At 43.7% G+C, this 23124-nt stretch overlaps 1 protein-coding gene across 1 annotated transcript in view; it reads left to right on the forward strand.

Moving 5' to 3' along the window:
* Positions 1-23124, forward strand: part of SH3PXD2A (SH3 and PX domains 2A) — a gene marked incomplete in the record, with an annotated part of 374021 nt that overhangs the window by 262690 nt on the left and 88207 nt on the right. The window contains 1 exon segment of the mRNA XM_034775874.1: positions 6613-6744. Coding sequence (XP_034631765.1) covers positions 6613-6744 — 132 coding nt within the window.

Raw genomic sequence — 23124 nt, forward strand, 5'->3', positions numbered from 1 at the left:
AAGATCAGGGTTCTCACATTTCCATATCCAGACAACTTGTGTCCTGTTGATGGCTTAAATGATTGGCCATTGCAGACCATAGTATGTTAGTTACTGCACCACAGCAGAGGAAGAACTGGCTTGGTACTACTGGCCTGCATTGTTCTCTAGGAGACTTGAGGTCAGTAGTAGGCCTCTCTGTCGCTTAGAGCTGCAGAGGTAACTATGCTCTCCTGCTTGGGCTGGGGGACAGGCTGGGGATATGTCGTTTAGCAGCCAGCCATCTGTTTGAAAGAGTGGTACAGACACACTCTGAGACGATTACCCAGTCCCTGGAGGGTGACTTCACCCGACCCTCACCTCAGTATCCCAGGATGGATTGTAAAGCTGAGCCCTATGGAGAGAACAGGCATCCTCGGGACTTTAACCAGGAACAGACACCAGATGAAAATAACCTCACAGGCAAGCAAACTCCGCACTGCTGTTCTGAAAAATGCATCCTGCTATGGGGGGCCCTGCAGGCTGGGATCAAAGGGGTTTGTGAAGGTGGAAACAATGTCTTGGTTCATCAAGCAGATTGAGTTTCTTTCCCCCTGCTTGCCAGTTGTTAGTGATTTAGCAGTGGTGTTCTGCATTTGACAAACTAGATTAACTGAGGCTACAGAGGTGAAGAATTTAAACTGAATGGTTGGACAGTCAACCTGTAATTCTCATATGAGGCGCTAGGGCCTGTGTGGCAAGTCCAGATCTAAACCTGTGCGCCGGGACGCTGGAATTATACACCATTGCCAGTCCAGTCTAATAAATAGTGCATTCTCTGTGCAAAGTTACTTATCTTGCTGTTGGTTTCAAATCATTTTACACTCCCTCAGATCTTAAATTTTCAGCGTGCTACCGTTTTTTGCACAGACTATGCACAACTGCTCGGTAGAAGCTGTTATGGGGTGGGGAGTATCCGGGGCTTTGGCATCTGGGGAGGGAACCATTGGGTCTTTTGACATCCAGGAAGAAGGCATGTAAGCTGGCTGTGGCTTTTACTACCGAGAAAGGCTCTGGTTCTGGGAACGGGCTGCCTCGCCTCTTTAGCTCCCCCTTGTAACTGTTACTGAGGGAAATATTTCTTAGCCTCTTGTGGAGGAGTCCCAGAGTACAACCAATGGGCCCAGGCCTGCAAGGTGCAGAGTACTTTTTTTTTTTTTTTTTTCTCCCCCTCTCCCGTTGAAGCCAAAAAGTTGAACCCGCTTGGCCCTCTGCAGGTTGGATGTAAATGAAACATGTCTTGAAATGCATCCACTTCTGGGTTGGAGGGCAGCAGCTGATTCTCTACACAACAGAAGAGGGAGGAGGAAACTTTTGTCCAAGGACATAGAGATGTGGGATCCATCACCCTCGTTAGAGGTCCCATAGCACTTTTTTTTTTTTTTTTTTAAACAGGCCTGTTTTAAGTCTTCTCTTTTTATCAACTTCTTGGATTGCATCAATCGCTGTACTAACTAAGGGCTTGTCTGCACAGTGCAGCAAAGTGCACCAGAGGGTGTGATTTGTAAAGCATTGTGAATTGGGTATCTTTTTAGCAGGCAAGTTAGGGCACCACATGTTAGAATTCTTTACAAATCATACCCCACTAGCGCTCTGTGCCAGGACTGTGTGCACAAGCCCTAAGATGGATCCGCATGAAAACAACTACTTAGGGCTTGGCTTACGGTATCTACCTTAGAAGGATGAACTACCAGGTTTCAAACCTGTGATTGGAGGAAGTCCAGGTGTTGCATATCCAAGGCTTAACTGTTGTAGCCAGATCTGACTGCTGTATCTGGAGTTAAGGAAGAGGCCTCTAAGTGCTGCTTCATGAAGTGACACTTCTTTCAATTCAGTTGGCAAAGCGCCTCCTCTGGCATCTGTCTTCTGGCTAAAATGTCAGTGAATAATATGTGGGTGTTTGCCAATGTACATCATAACCTGGAGCAGCCCTGTTGTGTCTGTATCCAGCAGGGATGGTTGTCATAATGGCTACCATTCCTGCGACTGGACCCAAGATTGTGTTGGACTTTTGTTTTTTAACTAAAAATTTCCGTTCTGGAGAAATACCAAGTGGACGTGGGTCTCTGCTTTATCTGACTCCCTATCCATCCCTACCTCCCCCAGAACTGGTAATTTCTATTGTTTGTTAAATTTGCCAAAATACTTTAAGAAAGAAAAGTCGCTCCTGTACAGAGCTGTGCTGTCCATGATCTAAAGGAAGTCACTGTTCGGAAAAATCCACTATTGTTGTCCTATGGCTGACACCAAGAACTGTAAAAATACTACCCATGTCTGATCAAATCACTACTTTCCCTCGCAGATTGCGCCCTCAAAATTACTCATAATTTGCACATGTAGGTGCATGTATAAATGTTGCATCAGTGGTGACTTGCGATTCTGGTTAGAGAACCCATATTTTCTCAGTTAACAGTTGTGCCTTGTGATCTGATGGCTTTTACTCATGTGAGGTAGCCTGACTGATGGCAAAATCAGTCCCGCCCTGACTGTATATAGGCCTTTTAGGGAGTCATGGTGTGGGGAAGCATGTATTGATGCTCTGTGATCTGTAAGTTTGATTACTTCTGTGTCCCAGGCTTTTATCTGCACTAAACTTGCTTAACAAGAACTACTTGTCTTGAAGTAAATATGGTGTAGCTTGAGTAAATATTGTACTTTTTTTTTTTTTTCTACTATTCTTGTAACTTTCCTACCAAAGCACAGTCCTGCAGTAGCCGCTCAGATATTAGAGGCTACCAAGTTTCTGATATTGACTAGATTGTAAGTAGGGTGACCAGATGTCCCGATTTTTCTAGGGACAGTCCTGATTTTTGGGCCTTTCTGATAAAGGTGCCAATTACCCCCACCCCATCCTGATTTTTCACACTTGCTGTCTGGTCACCCTAATTGTAAGTGTTTGTGTTTGTGTGTGTTTTGTGATCTCATCCTAGTCCCCTGTGAATATTGCTTCATGTTAGAAAACTACCATGAAATTAGGCACATGTCCACACAGTTGATGGACGCTCTTCCAGGAGAGCATTGAGCTGGGTTAGTGGAGGTTACTTTCAGTCAGGATAGAGTTGGCACACTGTGTGTGGGCCTAGGATTAGAATAGCAGGCAGTGTTCCAAATCTGGTCTGAGGTACGTGGCATTAAATTTTGCATAGCACTTACCTGCACTAGACTTCATAGATTCCAAGGCCAGAAGGGACCCCTGTAATAATCTAATCTAACCTCCTGTATAACAGAGGCCATAGAACTTCCCCGAAATAATGCCTAGAACAGATCTTTTAGAAAACTATCTTGATTTAAAGTGGTCGAGTGATGGAGAATCGACTCTGATTCTTGGTAAGCAGTTCCAATGATGAATTACTCTCACCATTTAAAAATTTACACCTTTTTATTTCCAGTCTGAATATGTCTAGCTTCAGTGTTATCAACCAAACTTGTAAGTTCATCAAAAAATTAGGTTAGTTTTAGTTTAACAGAAGCTATTTTCCATAAACCCATGTTGATTCTCACTAATTTATATTATGCTCCTTTAATTCTTTATTAATAGAGTCCCACATCAGTCACTCCGTTATCTTGCCTGGGACCAGTGTCAGACTGACAGGCCTATATTCAGGTCATCCCATTTACTCCTTTTTAAAAAATTGGCACAATATTAGCTTTCTTCCAGTCTTCTGGAACATCTCCACTGTTCCAGGACTTATTGAAAATTAAGATTAATGGTCCAGTGAGCTCCTCATCCTTTTAAAACTCTTAGACATTATTTAAAATCAGCGTAACTTCAACTGCTGCTGTTTTAACCCTCCTTCCCCCCCACCCCCAAGACACTAATGGAATGGAAGGAGTGTCATCATATGGTATGACTACATCAGCCCCCTAGTACAGAAGTACTTATTGAATATCTTTTTTACTTTGTTCTTATTGGATATACTGCAATTTCTGCTAGTAATGAAGCAGTACCATTGTTGAGGGTCTTTTTGTTGTTAATCTACTTAAACAAAAAAACCTCCCTTCTTATTGTCCTTAACTCTGATGGTGATAGATATCTGTGTCCCTTTGCTTTCCTTATCAAAGTTCCTAACTTCTGATTTATATTCATTACTATTAACTTCCCTTCCCCCCCCCCCCATTAGTTATATATATTTTTATAGCTGCCTTTACTTCCCCTCTAAACCAGGTTGGTGTGTGTGGTGGGTGTTTTTTTTTTTAACCAGTAGGGTCACCGTCTTCCTCAAGTGTGGGATTGTGGTTGTCTGAGCATCTAGTAAAGTGTTAAATAATTCCCAATTATCATTCACATTTTTCTGATTAAATTCTTCCTCCCAGATGATTTGACTCTTAACAGCTTTCAGTTTTGTGACAATGCCCCTTTTAAAGCTCTGTGTGTGTGTGTGTGTGTGTGTGTGTACTCTGTGAGTAGTTTAGCTGGACACACTTAAGGAATTTTATTCTGAACCTCTTAAACCTGGGCCAAAGAGACGCAATCAGTATTGTGTTTCAGGAAAAGCCTGGACTAATGGCATTTGAATGAGGAACTAGGTACCTGCCAGAAGAAAGGAAAGGGAAATTTTTAGGCCTAACTTTGTCTGTAGAATCAATGTACATACTAAACAAAGATGGATGTGCAGGCATTGTAAGAACCATGCTGATCATGATCCTCCTGGTTGTAATGATTTAAATAATTTAAATATTCCATTGATTACCTGGTTTGGTGGATAGGGCATTGAACTGGGACTTGAGGTCCCGGATTCTATCTCGATCCTGCCACTGACCCATTGTATGACCTTGGGAGAGTTCTTTTGCCTCACTTTCCCACCTCACCTTTTGCCTGTCTTGTTTCTTTAGTTTACACCAGGAATCTCCGCTACATAGTTCTTAACCCATTAGGACTCCAGTCTATTGCAGCTTTGTCAAATGTTTCATATGGCTAGTGCAGCAGTTCTCAAACTGTGGGTCAAGACCCCAAAGTGGGTCGCGACCCCATTTTAAGGCGTCTCCAGGGCTGGCATTAGACTTGCTGGGAACAAAGCGGAAGCCAGAGCCCCACTGCCCAGGGCTGAAGCCGAAGACAGAGGGCTTCCGCCCTGGGTACTGGAGCTCAGGTTACAGGCCCCCAACCTGTGGCTGAAGCCCTTTGGCTTTGTCCTCTTTTCCGCCCTGACCCCCTGGGTCATGTAGTAATTTTTGTTGTCAGAAGGGGGTCGTGGTGCAATGAAGTTTGAGAATCCCTGATCTAGTGTCTCTAAACAAGGTGATCCTTGATGCTTTGTTTAGAAGGAGATCTACATCAAAAGGATAGTATCCTTCTCTCCCGTTTTTTAAAGTAAAACGGGAACTGTTGGCTTAAAAATGCCTTCATAGCCTTTCTCTCTGCAGTGGTGTGTGTGTGTGCGCGCGCGCACACAGAGCCTTTCTGTGTCTGTCTGTTCGGCGGTGGCGTGGCCCTGTGCGCTTTGTCGATGTTGCAGTTGAGTGATGTATTAAGGAGATTCTTGCGTCTCCTGCAGCTCGCTACATGGCAGAGAGCTCTCCCTCCATCCCTGGCAGTGGAACTCTCCTGTCTTGTAGCTTGGCTTGAAAACATATGATTTGCATTATTCGGAAAACCAAAAGAAACCAATCAGAGGGATGCTGGTGTGTTTGGGGGTGGGGGGCAGAGAGGGAGGGAATGTGCAGGAATAGGGAAGTAATATCTCCTGATGGTTGAAAAGTCCAGCATGGAGAAGATGAAATAATTTAAAGCATTTCATGCTAGCTTGCAAACTTCTTTAAAAAATAAATAAACATTGGAAGGGAGAGAGAATCAGACTGTGTAAAGATTTCTGCTGTTCATCTCGTACAAGGCAGTATGTGGAGTTCTGCATCTCTTATAATTGGAGGGTTGTTGTGGGTTTTTTGTTTTTTTGCACGACTGTGCAAAATGCTTGGAAAAGGCTGGTGGGGGGGGGTGGCTGTGTTAATAAGAATCTGGCTCTGTAACTTTCTTCTGTTTCAAGTAAACAGTCTCTCTCTCTCTCTCTGTCTCTCTCTCTGCCCTCCCCTCGCTCTCTCCCTTCCTCCACCCCTTCCCTTACTCAGTCCTGCTCATGTGTTTTCTATTTAAGGGCTGCAGTGCACATGAATATGATTGGCATCCGCAACCCCCTCTTGACTTGCAGCTCAAGCCTTCAAGAGTGGAGAAGGAGCTGAGCCTCCGAGGGGAGAACTGTTTATTTTTTCTTTTTGTTTCCTGGGGGGGAATCGCTTTGTTGTGGATTTATGCTGCTTCTACCCGGGGTTTTTCTATCTGAATGGGGACAAGGATTGTGGCAACCATGTCGGGAAGAGGTTTATTTTCAGAATCCGTCATGAAACTTTGATTAATTCACTATGCTTAAAACTTTTTTTTTCTTCCACTCTAATGTTCCTCTGTGCTGCTGGGTTGTGGGCCAGAGGAAGCTGTTTCTATATGGCCAGCCTTTTGGGGATATGCTGCGAGCCAAGGTTTTGTTCTGATTGGCTTGACGGCGGTGACAAATTGGCCTATCATGAATTGGATGGACGGAGGTCGCTCTCGAGGAGCCATGGCTGGAAGCTGGCTTACAGCTTGCTTTTTCCCTTCCCCAGGTGCTGATGCTAGTTCTGAACCCATGATCCTGGAGCAATATGTGGTGGTGTCCAGCTATGAGAAACAGGAGAACTCGGAGATCAGCCTTCAGGCTGGGGAAGTCGTGGACGTAATAGAGAAAAACGAAAGCGGTGAGACACTTGTACCTATCTTTTTTTTTTTTTTTTTTTTTTTTCTCTCTAATAGTTTGGTTGTTCATTCCCTCCCTTCGTTCTCTCATCATTTCATGTAACTATACATTAGCTCCATCTGGTACTGTCTGGCTGAGGATGTTGAAGTTTCCCCCTGTTGGTTTGGGCTGGGGGCCAAAATGTTGCCTTCTGCTGTAAGAATGTCTCGTAAGCTTGTTTGTTAATTAGCCAACGTACATTAACAGAAAACTAAGGCGGGAGGAGAGAAGGTTCCACAGCTTGTGCACATACTTCTTAGAATAATACGTTGCCCTGCTGTCACTTTTTTTGAAAGGGTTTGTCAGCATTTCCATTACTAACAACTGTTTTGGGGGGGATTTATACACGGCTGTTAAAACTTACTCTGGGATGAAGACTTGGCTTGACAGCTCAACTGTTGGCCCAAAACGTTAAAAGGATGAGAGACTACGTAGATTCAATAAAACTTTAAAATTGCTACTCGCAAAAGTATTGGTGTGGCCTTTTTCAGGCAAAGAATGGGAGCCTCCCTGCTAGCAATGTAGCTAAAATTCCCTTCTTATGCTGCTCCTAGAATTACCAGTTACCATTCGCAAAATGAAATTTTGGCAAGTGATTTCCTCAAAGGTTGAGGAGCAGTGGCTTTGCCTCCTGGAAGTCTGTTTTTCAGACAGTCTAATGAAATGCTTCAGAAGCCTGTGTACATGTGTAGCGCTGAAAAGGTTAACTGTTGGCTAAATGTAGCCTCATGCCCATTTGCTTGCTTCTGCACATACCCCCTCTCCCCTGGCCCCTCCTCACACATCAAAACAAAACGGTTGCCTGAGATTTTGGGTTCAAAGACCTATTTTTCTCGTGTCTTACCCAGAGGAGCCATTGCAGACTTCTAGGTATGTTCACAGAGCAAGGTCCTAATATCCAGAGATGAACACCAGCAACTCCCATTGACTACAGTGGGAATTGTGGATGCTCCGCTTTTCTGAGGATCGGGCTTTAACAGAGAGATGTCCTGATCTGTGTCAAACATCCACCCTTTCAAAGTCGACTCCGGATTGGTTTGGAGTGAGTTCTGTACGTCCCAAACGCGAATATTTTCACTGGGCAGCAGTTCCACAATTTTATGGAAAGCTAATAATCCGAGTCTGTGTACAAGCGATGTACTCGAGGAACTGTTAGCCTGCCAGGTGACTAGAGCGGTATTAAAGGTGTAGTGTGTGTTTGGAAAATATGCAAACGCTTGCTAGTGAAGCCATATGGTCTTTTGGGTATACAATACTATGTGTTTTTGCAAAACTAATAAGGCGGCACTAATAAGGAGCACATATCTACTTAAGAGGTGCTTATCGGTGAAGGAGGGAAAATGCCATAAAATAGCCACTATGCTGATTGTGTTAAGATAGGGGTTCTGTTAATTATCCAATGCACTAGCTCCCAGCCAGTGGTGATGGGAGTTACCCATGTGTATCCTAAGGGCAGTATGTAGACCCCTTATTGTGGCAGCTCTCCTTCACCTTCATGATCCATTCTCCTCTATTTTGGATTCCAAAAATAACCACCAAGGAGATTTGGACTGTTCAGCAATTCAAGGGTGTCTGGTTTCAAGCAAGAAAAACAAGGGAATTCCAATTCAGCCTTCCCTGTTGTGCCGAGGAAACTCAGTTCATATGGTATTAAAGATCATGGCTGTTGCTAAGATGGAATGTCAGCGTTAAGTGAGATTGTATGGTCAGAAAAGCAACTCCTATGAAAAGGTGCCTTTTTAAAGCCATATCCTGCTCCATTTACTCACTGAAGTAAAATCAGAGGGAATAGGATTAAAGTCCCTTCTTAAAGAATCATCTGTAAAGTCCAACAGACAAGTCCGATGGGTCGTTACCCCCATGAGGGTCATGAAAGCCAATTGGGCAGGGAGGGGTTTGCCAGGAGCTGAACACTTTGTAATTTAGGGAAGAAAAAAAATCTAAAGCAAGGAAAATCCCTCTCCCCTATTCCCTGCACACTCTTACTCTTCATGGTCAAGTATTCCATGTCAATGTCTCAAAACCCACACACAACTTTTAGAGGCTTAGTGTCGATACATTTTTGACTTTTACTTTTATAGTATGAGTAAGGAGGATGTAAAGGGTTTTGACTTTGAATAAAGGGGTCCTCGGTCACTGACCTAAAAAGACGGAGAAACACGGGAGTAGTTTTATAGTCGCTCTCCTGAAGAACAGAGGTAGTTGATGATTAGTGGTGGGCAAGCATCATTAGGTCTGGATGTTCGACTAAATCCCTGGCTGAGAAATTGGGCTGCAGCTTTCCCAAGAACAAAATTCATCTCAAACTTTTCAGCAATTCCTGGCTTGGGCCAGGTTGGAAATACCACAGGAATGGCTTTTTCCAGGGAATCTTGTGTTTTCGGAGTTGGCTGAAAATACAAAGCTGAGAAGTTGCACAAAAAAGAAAAGCAGCCAAAAAAAAAAAAGGAAGAGCTTCTTTCAAAAAAAAAACCTTTTTCTTCCCCCCCCCCCCCCCCCCCGACATTCTGGTGAGTTGTGGCTGATAGATAAACTCAAGTCAAATCCAAACGAAAATCTTTTGTCCATCACTAGTTGGTATATGGATTCTTTTCTTCAGGACAGTGTGATTGCACAAACCCAAAGAAAATTGGATTCTTGAACCTTTTTTTAAAAAGGTGCAATCCATAGGTATGTGCCTTTTGGTAAATGTGTGGAAAAGAGAATCAAATTGGATTCATTCAGACCTTGATTGCATCAGGTAGGTTCACTTTTCTCTCCCTCTGGTCCAGGTGAAAACCTAGTAAACCAGTCTGAATGTAACTTGAAGTGATGTTCGTTTTGAACCACCCACATGCGCAAACAGTTTGGATAGTGGTTAACTGTGTGGTTCAAACTTTTATCGGACTGAGCATCTTGTTCATTAGACATCCTTACTGCTTTCCTACTGCCTTTGACGAAAGACTGTTAATGTAGTTTGTAAAATCCCATACAGTACACGTCTGGCTCTGGTTTAGTGGTGTTTTAGGAAAGCTGGCTATGAAATGCATAGGTAGTTAGATTTTTTTTTTTTCTTTAAATCACAGTAATCAAAATAGTCCCAATAAGAGTGTGGTGATACCACCCAGAAATATCAAGTGTTGCATGGCTTTTCCCCTTCAGAGAGAGAGAGAGAGAGAGAGAGAGAGCAGCTTTGTAAAACGAACCATTTGTTCCCCTAGTAAAAAGCCCAAGGCAGCTCTGTTAGCTGAATGGGTCTGTATCTTGCATGCCAACATTCTGAAGTAGAGCTTTTTATATATGGTGTTGTCCATTTTCTCTTGGGCTGAGCTTCAGCCAGCGGTCACCAATTCGTCGATCGCGGGGACTCTCCCAGTCGATTGCAATCTCTGGTGGCGCAGCGGGGCTGCCTGCTGCTAAGGCAGGCTCCCTGTCTGCCGCAGCCCCACGCTGCTCCTGGAAGTGGCCAGTGCGCCCCTCACTATCCCTGGTGCGGGGGGGACGTGGCTCTGCGCACTGTCCCTCTCTGCAAGCACCGCCCCCAAAGCTCCCATTGGCCAGATACGGCGAACTGTGGCCGATGAAAGCTTTGGAGCCAGTGCCTGCAGAGAGGAACAGTGCACAAAGCCACATTTTCCCCCCCTTCCTCCTCCCGGTGGGGGGGGGGGGGCACATTGGTCCCTTCGGGGAACTGCCAGGGAGCCTGCCTTACCTTGGTTGGTGGTGCAGCGAAGCGAAGTGCTGCCCAGCAGGAGACCACATCTAAGCCCCTCCTGGAGCCAGCACCCCGAACCTCTCTCCTGCACCCCAACCCCCTTCCTACGCTGTGAACCCCTCAGCCCAGAACCCACACCCTCTCCCAAACCCCTTCCCCAGTCTGGTGAGGGTGGGGGAGAGCAAGCAACTGAGAGAGGTGGGTAGGGACTTGGAAGGGGTGTGGCCTCGGGGAAGAGGTAGGTTGGGGTAGAGCCTTGGTTGCCCTTAAATTCAAAAAGTGATCTTGGGCATAAAAAGGTTGGAGACCACTGTTCTAGAGCCTGAATTAGGGCTACCACATTCTGTATTATTTGTACCCTTCTGGCGAGGTTAGCAATACTTTGCAACCATCAGGTGAACTGAAAACAGAAAGTGGCAACCTTAATGAGTTCTAATTACAATCTCTTGGCCATTGGGATTTGACATCTAACGTTTCAATGTGTCTGTGTAGTAGACCTTGATAACCACTCTGCCCTTAGAAAGCTTTCTCATGTGATCTGAGAATACTATAACTTTCACGCCACAAGGTAACCATCAAGGACGAGAACTCTGGGCCTAAACCTGTGAGATTCTGTAAGTTTTGCCGAGTGCCCTCCGTTATTATTGGAACTAATGGGCCTTGAACGTACTCAGCACATCAAATGATCAGTGCTGGATAGTGTATGCTAATCTACTTCGGTACCTCAGCAGAGTTAAGGGCCGTTGGAAGGCTACCGTCACTCTGAGTAATCATGTGTTGCGCTTAAATAGTCAAAGACAACATTCAAAGCAACGTTTTTTCCATAGACAAGTGATGGAATTTGCTTTTTGCAATTTAACTTCCAAACTTTTTGCAATTTAACTTTCCCAAAGTTGAGGCACATCCACACCCATAATTTTGGTTAGGGCCCATACCTAATATTTAATTTTTTTCTTTTTATCAACCATAGTAAAATATCGTGTCCGGTAAGAGAACGTCTTCATTGCTGTGCCCAGTGCAAGTTCAAGAGATGTCCAGGTCGTAAACCTGAAAACCCCTTTCATGCTGTTGATGCAAGGTCAACGAGACTCATTTTGAGACCCTTCCAGCCATGTTGCATCAAGCCTGTGGGTCACTTCATGCTGAGTGTCACTGCAGCTGTCAGTGTCCACTTTTATGGACATTGGGGTACTTAAAGTAAATGCCCACCTTCTGACCAGCCAAGAGTTCACAAAAAATCTGTCTTGAGACCTTCCTCTGACCTCTGGGTTTCTGTGTAATGGAAGCTATCCTACCCCATGTGTATATTTGGGGTATAGTCTCCCCTTGCTATGTGCAGTTATTTCCTTTTTATCATTCACCATAGGTGCATAAAGAAAATTACAGCACTTTACATTCAAAATCAATCTCAACTGGAGCTACAGCTTTTTCCTAGGCACTGTCTCTTCCATCTCATGATTGCGTCTGTTAAATGTCTGGAGTCTGCATGTTAGTAAAAATCTTCCTGCAGAATGTTGTTGTTCAAAATTGAGCTCTGTGATAGGCTGCATTTTTTTTTTTTTTCCCTGTGTGGTGTTTAAATTAACTACTCCAAAAAACCTGTGCAGCAAATTTTCTGCTGTTTGCCAGTCTTCACAGTACAAATGACCGAATCAGTATATGTAGAACTTTTGTTTAAAGAAAGGAAGGAGGGGGGGAAAATTGGACTTGTGCTGACTTCATTCTTGCCAAGTTTTGTTTGGATGTGGCCTGAAATGGTCAAGTTATAAATTGTGGCAATGCTATTTGTAATGGAAACCCTGACAGACCGTTAAGTATAACTGTACTATCAACCGCCTTTCATACTGCTCTTCCTCCTCTTCTCTCCTGATCAGAGGGGTGGGATTGAGGGTTCTTTATACATAATCCATTGGGATTTACTTTTGTGGTGGTAGAAACATGGGATGGCATTTTCAGCTGGCCTGAACAAGCCCATAGCTGTTTCCTTTGCAATTACATAACTGCAGACTTATTTCCAATATTATATTACACACAATATGTAAAATAAACGTATTATGGCTAGTGTAATTTTATCGGGACCCAAGGGAGTTTTTTGGCAAGGGAAATTGCCCTTTTCTTGTAGCTTGCTGAGATTACCTTGTGGCAATATGAAGTTACGTTTTGGAGTGTGTTAGATTTTTATCTCAGTAAATGTCTGTTCCAAATGGCTTTCTAATCTAGGAATTCCAAGATTTAATGGTTGTCCCCTACAATGTTAATGGATTTTATGTATACCTGGGAATATGCTCTACTTTATCATTGCGCAGGTTCACTTGTGCTTCTTGATGGATGCAGGCTTAATTAGGAAAACTATACAAAGATAAAGGAGGGGTCCATTTAAGACTAAACAGAGCCTGCCTCCACCAAAACTTTGCCTCCCCGACTGAGACCTTCTGCCTCCCTGTTCTCCCTTCTCCACAACCCACACACTGCTGTCTAGAATAGTCTTAGGGGTGTGTGGCATTTTTTTTGGTCTTATTTATTCCTGTCTATGTGGCACAGTCAGGGCCGGCGCTTCCACTAGGCAGTTGCCTAGGGCGGCAGGATTTGGGGGGCAGGATTTTGCCATCCTCGGTAGCAATTCAGCGGCGGGGGTCCTTCCACTTCTGCGGGGCGCTTTGGCGGCAGGCCCTTCACTCACTCCCGGACCCGCCGCTGAAGCACCCCGAAGATGCGGAACGGAAGGACCCCCGCCGCCGAATGCTCTGAGGAGGAGCACTGCCGTCTAGGGTGGCAAAAATCCTGGTGCCGCTCCTGGGCACAATGCATCCCATCTGTGGGGGCTAGACTAGATCTCCTGAGGTCTCTTCCAACCCTAATCTTCTGTGATTCCATGATCTGTTTGTGCCTGGGCTTCCACTGATCTACAGATCTTGTATCCAAAGATCCTGCCTTTACCAAGGAAGATAACTGTCACTTTCACATTCTCCTTTGCTCCTGGAATAGCCTCCCTCTTTTGGTGGGCTGTACATTCTTACACTCCTCTTGCCAATCCTGCCTCATAACTTGCTACAGTTAGCATCCCTAAAATTCTGTATCCTGTACTCCTGTTTTCACCCCAACCTTACATCTTCAAAACGGAGGAGAAGGAAATGGGTGAGGACTAGACAGACCAGGGAAACCATGCAACTAACACAAGTTGGGCCGTGTACCCGATAGTGCTGTGTAGACGCTAGCAAACATCATCTGTCTTCAAGCTTGCAGTGTAATACAGTACTAGAGAACAGTAAGCAAAGAGCCAAAATGTTTCTTCAATTTATGTAGAGAAGTAACCTGTTTTGTTGAAGTAAATTGGGTGCAGCGCTGGATTCTTGGGAAAACTCCGGTGTGCAGCAGCACGCAAACTCGCAAATGAAGTTACCACAGTTTCTTATGAAATGAATTGCACATCCACCAGTTGTATGTGTAATACATTTGCATGCAGAATTACTGAGTGTGTGAGACCGCAAACACTGTTTCAAGCGCAATTGCATATTCTTCTGGAAATCGGGGTCCCTGGTTTTCTGCTTACTCTCCAGTCCACATTTCATGAGAGATGGTATGGTTGAGTGGATGTGCTCCTGGACTGGGACTTGAGACTTGGTTTTTAGTCCCAACTTACCTGCTGTGTTAAAATTTGGGCAAGTCACTTCACTTCTCTGTGCATCCATTTGCCCTCCCTCTGTTGCCTGCCTGGCCTATTTAGATGTAGAAAGGACAGTAAACTTTTCAGGAATAGGACTATGTGTAAAGTGCCTAACACAATGGGGCTCTGTTATGCCCTTTTAAGTGTTACTGGAATATAATTTAATAATCTGCCTCTTTAAAAATAAGAACAAGTGCTTCAATGAATGAAGACTTTCCGGCCCCTTCTTCAGCACCACTAGAGATCCCCACCTGAAGTGCAGGCTTGGGTAAATGGCCAAGATTTCATTTAACTCCTTAGAGATGTTGTCCAGCCCCTCTACTAAAGGGGAAGATAAAGAATACACTTCAGTATTTGGGATGAATGACCTGGACCTGTTGCAAATATGTTCTCTCAGTGGGCATGAATTGCTAACTCCTTGTCAGAATAAAGTTATGGACAGTGTGGAGTTAGGAGGGATCTAGTTTTTGAGTCAATGAGACGTGTCTGCGTTCTGGCTGCCTCTGCTTGGCTAAACCAGGTAGCTTAACAAGGATCGACACCTTTAATGTCTTGCAAGACAAAAGCCTCACGGTATGATATTGCATAGGCTCGAAGCTATTCTAGGCCCATTCTGATGTTGTTCAAGCTAGGCTGATTGAATTTGCCCTCAAAATGGAAACATTGCTGGCAAATCTGGGATGACTTCCAGCCCTAAGTAGTGAAGGCAGATCTGCCTCCATTTTCTTTAAATGCTCTGGCACCCAGCAGCTAGAGGACATGGATTCTCTGGACATAATCAGTTGTTATAGCTGTCTAGGCTGTGTTTAGCCAAAGTACACTCAGTGCTGCTTAGTGTCTGTCTCATGCTCTGTTTGCCACACTGGAGAGGATCTTGAAACTGGCCTCATGCTGCTACAGCAGCCTATTTGAAAAGCACTGAATCAGGAGGAGGAGATCTTTAGGTGCACACCAGAAATTGGCTGGTCAGAAGGAGGAAATAATCCATCCCTCTCTCCTCTGCGCCATTATTCGGGAGTGGAAGAGAGGCTGTCTTAAGGCATAGCCATTCGAGTCATTAGCTGGAAGCAGCGGGGTGAAAGTCTACAAAATATACAACAGAAGAGGTTAACCCTTTCTCTTCCAACCATTTATTTTAGTCGGTGTATATTTGGGGAATTTGTTTAACCACTTAAGTTTAGCCAGGATAATATCATGGTTAAGGCGCTAAAACCTAGATTCAGTTCCTACCTCTGCCACAGACATCCTCTGTGACCGTTGTCAAGCTATTTAATCTCTCTGTGCTTTGGTTCCTCATCTGTAAAATGGGAATAACAATGCTTCCTTTGTCTTGTCTACTTAGACTGTAAATCTTTGGGGCCGAAACTCTTTCTGTATGTTTCTATAACGCCTACCATAAGGCCCTGATCTCAGCTGGTGCTACCATATGACAAATGGTAAACAAGTGTGGTACACAATGAACATTCAGAATGTAATGTGTTATGGTGGTCCAGTGTTGTGCAATAGTCTTGTGATATTTTTTTATTTTGGTGTTTCTATGGTGCCTTGCAAAATGAGTCCTTGATCTCAGTTCGACCTTTAAAGTACTACCAAAATTGCAAAAGACAAACTAGTGTGATGCAAGATAGTCGTTCATTTTGAATGTGTCATGGTGTCTCGTTGTGCAACAGTCTTGTGATATTTTTCATCTTGGCATAACACCCTCAAGAACTGAAGGTTTTTTGAGCATGGCTCTTTTATTCAAAGATCTAAAGGGAATGCACAAGAGGAGGACAAAACAGGAATCTTAGAGCAGTAGGGTATGTCACAAAAAAGCTTTCTCCCGTCTATCCCAGATAGAGCAGACATTGTTCTTCTTGCCCTACAGTTTATCAATTAAAATACTTGGATTAATGTCATCTGTCAGATGGAACAATATGGAATCTTAGGACTTAAGAGTTACAATGGACTCTCATGTTGGTGACCATGAGATTTGTCTGTTCCCCTGCCAGTGATGGATTGTCTCTACAAATAGACAGGATAAGACAGCGTGCAAACTTTAAGTGACCAGTGCTGTGTGGTTCCCCTCTCTTCCCTTGGGAGGCCTTTCTGTATTCCAGTGACTTTGACCTCATTTTTTCTTTGATGGGTTGAGTCGCATAAGTCCTAGTCATGCTACCTTGAATTGTGGTGCATAGCTCCTCTCACTCTTTGGTGTTTAATCAACTTGCAATAGCCATTTGTAACTATCTGATATCACTATTATGCACTGCAAATATTTTTACCAGAAACACTTCCCCCAGGACTACCTGGTTGCATGCTCTGCAGTAGCAGAAATGGTCATAGTTGAGCAGTTAGTCAGAATGATGGTTAAAGTGACATGGGTCCTGCTTGGTGCTTGAGTTGGTCCATGCAGAATGATGCATAACCCATTTAGATCAGCCTCGGTGCATCTCTGCAGAACAGCTAGCCTTACTAATGTATTTTTTTTCTTGGATTCCTTGGGTAAGCTCTGCCTATGGTAGGGAAGCTAATGACTGTTCCCCAGGTAATTTAACTCCTATCTGCTTATCCAACCAAATTAAAGGGAGGCAAAAATATAGAGGTACAGAAGACGAGGTGATGGGATCGGGAAGTTCTAAAGCATTGGGGTCTCCCAGGAAATCCCACTTATCGCTACCCTCCTTCGCTGTGAGCACCTTTAGTTCCATTGCTTCATTTTAAAAACCGTTCTTGCAGTAAGCTCATTCTGGAGATAAGTTTTTTTTTTTGTTTGTTTGTTTGTTTGTTTTTTTTAAATCAACTGTCAGTGTCATCTTGATGGTCTTGTGTGTTACTTTCTTGGCTTGTGCAGAACACAAATTTTGTCTTGTTTTATGGAGGCATTTAAAGTCAAACATTTTGACTTTTTTGAATGTGTTTCTCTGTTTCAGCTGACTTCAGCTCTTTCTGTGGGGTATGCCCTACCAAGCTGGGTGAAGAGGGCTGTTGTTAGTGGCAAGCCACCAAGTGTATTGAACACCACAGTTTTTAGTGTGTGTTTGTTTTTGTCCCCCCCGTACTCAATAGGTGCCTCAGACTCCAGTCCCATGAATAGGGCCCTTCCTTTGCTTCACTCCCAGCTGTGTAACAGAGGAGGGCATGGAATTAATGCCTGAAATGCTGTAATTCTGCAGGAGTGGGGATTGGAACCCTGGGTCCTACAACTCCTCTCAGAAGCCCATCTGCACGGTCAGAGCGGCTTGCATTTTTTTTGGTGGTGTGAGTGAGGGGCAGGAGGGAATTGGCGCCTGGGAGCTGCTTGTTCCCCATAAGACTTCATGGATTTCCCAGCAGTGACTTTGTGGCTGCCAAATGAGGATGGAACTCCTCCTCCAACTTCTACTTTTGATGCCATTAGTGGGCGGCATCACAGCGCAATGTGAAGGGTGTAGGCCCACTTCCGGGCATGGAGGTTCTGGCATCTGCAATGTTGAAGAGTTCCTTGTGGATTCCCTGGGTCCATAGGCTGAGATTCTTTCCATAATACTCTCCTACCTTCTTAAGAGAAGCTTTAGGAGAAACAACTCTGCAGTGGGCACCCTGTAGGATTTTCTGTATCTATTTCCTGGCCTTTCAGGCCTTGTACAGCATGGCCTACAGTAATTATGGTCTGGACACTTAGGTCTGTACAAGATTTTCCCCCACGCCTTCCATTAAGAGCCAAAAATCTTAAAACATTGTCATTTTGTAGGCACCATGAGAACAAAAATTGACATTTGATTATATCTAAAGCCTTTAATAGGAAGAGTTTGCCCCAGCCTTGAAGCTCGCTATATATATAAAAAAATATGCACAGGTGGCTTTTACCTGCCAATGATTAAACCATTAGACCTGTTTAGTAGAGGTTGGCCATTGTTACCTCACTTCTTAAAACCTCTCAACGATCGCATTTAGTAAAGACACTGCAGCATTGTTAATATGTACACACCCTTTTATCTCACTTAGCATAGCAAGTAACAATACCTCCCATGTGCAGTCTAGAACACAGACATGTTAAGTTCTCATTTATCCTGTTGTCGTCTAAGATTCGTGCAGTGAGATGACTTCTTAACTAGGTATTCCACATCTTGCTTTTAAGTTCTCTCCTTTCTTCCCAACCTTCTAACCATCTCCATTCTAGACTGTGTTGCCCTCATGGCCAAGTAGGTAGGTAGTTAAACAAGGCACGCAGCTTTCACTAAGCATGCTTGCTCATGGCCCAGGATGGTAACCTAAAAGGGAAAAATAATTGCACATAGCATCCCTTGTTGGACCTTTACTCGTTACCTCCTCTATTTATACAGACACTGCCAATTTTGGAACCATGAAACCTCCCAAAGCAAAATGATTCCAAGGAAAATCTGCTTTTCATATTAGAACACTTTGATTGGGTTTCCTATATCCGCCAAATAGGTCACCAGCTCAGCAATGCTGCAAGAAACTGACTAGCTCCAAGAAGATCAGAGGATATTAAGGACTTCCAGTCAGTTCTGTAATTTCATTGGGGAGATTAGATTTCTGGGGTTACAGCAGCTGAAAAACCATTGTTTCCCTGGTCCTTTTTTTTTTTTTTTTTTTTTTTTAAGCTTTTGATGCAAGTCAGTGAGCTTGAGAATCTCTGATTTAACATAGGCAATCTAACATTTTCTGCCTTTTGTTCTATTAATCAGAAAAGTGATTATTCTGATTACACATTCAAGTTTTGTTTTGTTTGATAGTTTGAAAAACTGGCCTAAAAATTATCCAAACAAAAGACTGATGGTGCATATTTGTTGTGTCAATTGAGGACAAGATTAATAAAGCATAGGGTGACTGTTTTTCCCCAAGCAGTACAGAAAATAAGCAGTTTCTAATATTATCTTGGCAGTAAGTTGGAAGGAATAATCGTTAACAGACAAGTTTCAGTTACAACCAGAAATTCTTTTTTTTTCCTTTCATATTCAGTTTCCCCACAACCCAATTACTCAGCCCTTCACAAATGAAGCAAAACCTGTAAAAGTAATCACCTTGCTTATTAAATTCATAGAATAATCAGAGTTGGGGTGTGACTTAAGAGATTTAAGGCTTTTTTTTTTTTTTTTTTTTTGTCTGCGGTTAGAACCTTGAACTTCCTAGTGTTCTTGATTGATTGTAAAGACCTTACTTTTTCTAGAAAAGTTTTGGATCATGGTTGTATTAACTAAAGTGATTCTGGCTCATGTTTATTATGGAAATGGCTGCCTTGGTTCTCTATTACACTGGCTGGTTTCTCTTTACTGCTTTCATTGCCTGGACAACTTTTTTGTATCTTGGTACTATGACACATCATCTGAAAACTTCACCTATGAGGCCCCAACGTCAAATGGGCTATAATTGCATTGGGAGAGTTCTTAATTTCTTGGGAATAGTGACACACACTTCCTATGCGCTATTTGTGTTGTGTATGAATTCACTTGCTATAGGGGTACAACTACCTCCTGGTAAGACCAAGTGAACTGCTTTGAATACCATTGTTGTCCTTTAAATGATTTGATCCTCTGTTCAGCTTGTCACAGCCTTGAAACCCTCTATAGAATTTCAAACAATATAGATGCATAGGTGTCCTTACCTACCGGTGAAATGCAGTCACCTGTGGGATGATAAGCCGTGGCTTTTAAAGAGTGGATAGCAACATTATACACCAGTTTAGTGACAGGAAGATTAAATATAAATACCAGAGTGCATTGAAACTACATGGCAAAATTAGGAAAGCAGACAAATTATGTATGAACAATAAACTGCATAGAACACTGGGGAAAATACCCCATCTTTATAAAAAGTGCCATGGGATTCTTTTAAAAACACAAGTTCTGCTGGTAGACATTTACCTTACAACTCCACCAAAAAGGTGGCACCCGAATGATGGAGGTGCTATTTGTTACCATGCTGGACTTTTGGCTTAGGGTTTGGGGGCAGGAATGCTGCACTGAATTGCCAACGCTGCTTTGTGCAGTACCTGGATGGTCCTTGGAGACTCCTCATCTGATCTGGGGTGCACAGATGGACTGAGCTGATGTCGCCTCATTGGACTGATTCAAGGTGACTGGGATTACCTCTGGAGGGTAGGCAGGATGAATTTGAAACCCTAGGATTAAACTAGTGACTAATCCATTTATTCTTGAAGTCTGCGTTTCAGTTGGTGAGGAGATCCACCATGCAGACTGACTCACGGGAGTGAAGGTGAACCTGTTGGCATGTCAGGAAAGCGATACTGATAATCCCTCTGGGGCCTGTCTCTTCAGTTTTGCAGACAGCGGGGGAGGGGGGGCAGGGTTGGGAGGGGGGGGAATGCATAGCTCAAGTTTACTAACATTAATGGGAATGTACTGAGGGAGGGAGATCTAATAGCAAACAGAACATGTAGAACAATGACTACAAGGAAACTGGGGTAGGGGGCAGAATGTTTAGAGTAAGTGTGTGACTATTTTTGGCAATAAACTTTGTAACATGAAAGCATAAAATACCCCCCCACACACATACACAGAACAGAACAGTTACTCCACCCCATCCTACCCACTCCCCCATTTAGCAGACAAATAAGACTGCCAAGTGCTCGTGGGAATGTTTTTCAAATTTGGGAGGAGCAAAAGCAGCAGGCAACCATTTTCCTTAACACCAAGTTAAATTACACAGCCAGCGATTCCAGACCTCTTGGTGTGTGTTAGGAGTCAACTGTGTTTTTTAGCTTGTGATTTTTGTTTTTTAAAATGACAAATGGGCAGCCAGGGCTCGGTGTGAGATGTTCTGCTCAGTTGGAAGCTGGCGAGGATATTTTTGTTTTTCTCCTCCGCCAAAACTTCCAGGTTTGAGGACCAGCCACATGAAGGAAATTTTTTTCCCCCCCAAAGGATCTCCCTTGCAACCCATCCCTTCCTCTCACCGTGAGAATGCTGTCTGTGGGGAGAAGGGTGGGGATTAAGAGACTAAATGACTCTAAGGATAGTTCATAGGATACTTCGCAGACACTGGTTTGAAACTATGTTGTGAGTGGCCTTTGTGGGGAAATAAATTACTGCTCTCAGGCTGGTTCCTAGTGGATTATTGTCTACATCACAGAAACCAGCACTACATTTGGCACCTTACTTTGCAAGTGTTAGCAAAGAGGCCAGGACTGAGTGGACCACAGAGCCTTTCTCGTGTGTTCCTGCACCCAATGTTGCAAAGCACCACATAAGGTTAGTGGTTTCAGAGTAGCAGCCGTGTTAGTCTGTATCCGCAAAAAGAACAGGAGTACTTGTGGCACCTTAGAGACTAACAGATTTATTAGAGCATAAGCTTTCGTGGACTACAGCCCACTTCTTCGGATGCATAAGGTTAGTGGTGGCACTTGATTGCCCACAGAGCACATGGTGAGCTGAAGACACAACCATGGTCCTGCTCACCCACCAGATGAGCTAGTGGAAACCATGCTGTGCCCTGCAAAAGGCTGGCATGACTACAGCTTTCAGGATGTGCTCCCTCTTGGGAATTTTGGCTGAGTCAGCTGTAATGTTTTTTTCCAGGGGCTTTCACAGCAATGCAACCTCCTCCTCTACCCTTGTCACAACAAGCTGTTGCTTAAAGCCCTAGTGTCATCTCCAATCCGTTTCACTGATCATGCAGTAAATTTTTTTGGTTTGGAAGACAGGTCTGCTTTAAGTTTTCCAAGCTTAGCTAATATTGATGGCAGATTTATTAAATAACTTGTTTCTCCAGTGTCTGCCATAACCTCTGCATGGCTAAGAATTCCCTGTGAGACTGATGAGTGCTTGCTTCTCAGATCAGCTATGGTCATCCCTGAAGACTTCTCAGCTCGCAAGATCTGGTGTCTCTAATGAAATGTGGCTCTCTTTATTTTTTAGTTCTAAATGTAACCAAGGTTGTAAATTGGATAGGACTGGAAGTTTGCTTCAGTCATCCCAGACTATGTGAAATTGTAGGCTTTTTTTCTTAGCTGTTCCAAAGCTCTGACTAGTCTCGAGTGTATGGACTATGCTTGCACTTATAAGGTCTAATTCTGGAGCCAGTTTGTCCACTGGAACCTTGTTAGTGTTTTGTCTTACCAGTGAATTGGCAGGAGAGAGGCTGAATTACTACAGCTAAGCATTGGCTAAACTGTCTCCACTTAAGAAAGCAAATTTTGCAACTCTAGTACATAGGACTTAGTAGGAGGCAAGTACAGAGGTCAGAATGACTTCTCTCTGATTTTGTAAAGTAAAAGTGAAATGGGCTGAAGGGAAAGTGGGATTGAGGATAAAGGGGGAAGTGAGAATCTTTGTAAGTAGCAGTGTTGAATAGCTTGCGTGCTCTAGGCCGACTTGTGCCTTAACTCAAACACCTTCCTCAGTAGTTTAGTGCTGGTTGGTCATTGTAATAGGAGGAGTGTCTGGAGAGGCCTTGGGGGTTTTGTAGCTATCTAGATGGAAATAACCCATTCACGTCCCCTCCTGTGCTGCTACTTTTCTTTGTTGTCCTGTGCGCAGATGACTAACTCTGGGCAAGTTAGAGAAAACAAAGGAGCAGTTGGGATGGCCAACTGTCTTCCTTCCTTTCTTTCTGAGAGCTTAAATGACGCTGTCAGGCCTGGATTTAAAAAAAAAATCAAAGTGCAAAGGCCTCAGAAATGCTATCTAAGCTCAATGGGAACAAAAGGTGCTGATGAGCACCTTTGAGAACATTTCCAAAGCATGTTGTGCATAGCACCTTCGTGCATTTAAAAGCAAAAGCACATTAAAACAGGCCTTTTTATGACACATGCTTATGGTGGTTGAAACCCACTCTTTCTACCTTGTATCAGAGGGGTAGCCGTGTTAGTCTGAATCTGTAAAAAAGCAACAGAGGGTCCTGTGGCACCTTTGAGACTAACAGAAGTACTGGGAGCATAAGCTTTCGTGGGTGTCTTGCATCTGAAGAAGTGAGGTTCTTACCCACGAAAGCTTATGCTCCCAGTACTTCTGTTAGTCTCAAAGGTGCCACAGGACCCTCTG

Source organism: Trachemys scripta, chromosome 7 (assembly GCF_013100865.1).
Source record: "Trachemys scripta elegans isolate TJP31775 chromosome 7, CAS_Tse_1.0, whole genome shotgun sequence".
NCBI classification, from domain to species: domain Eukaryota; kingdom Metazoa; phylum Chordata; order Testudines; family Emydidae; genus Trachemys; species Trachemys scripta.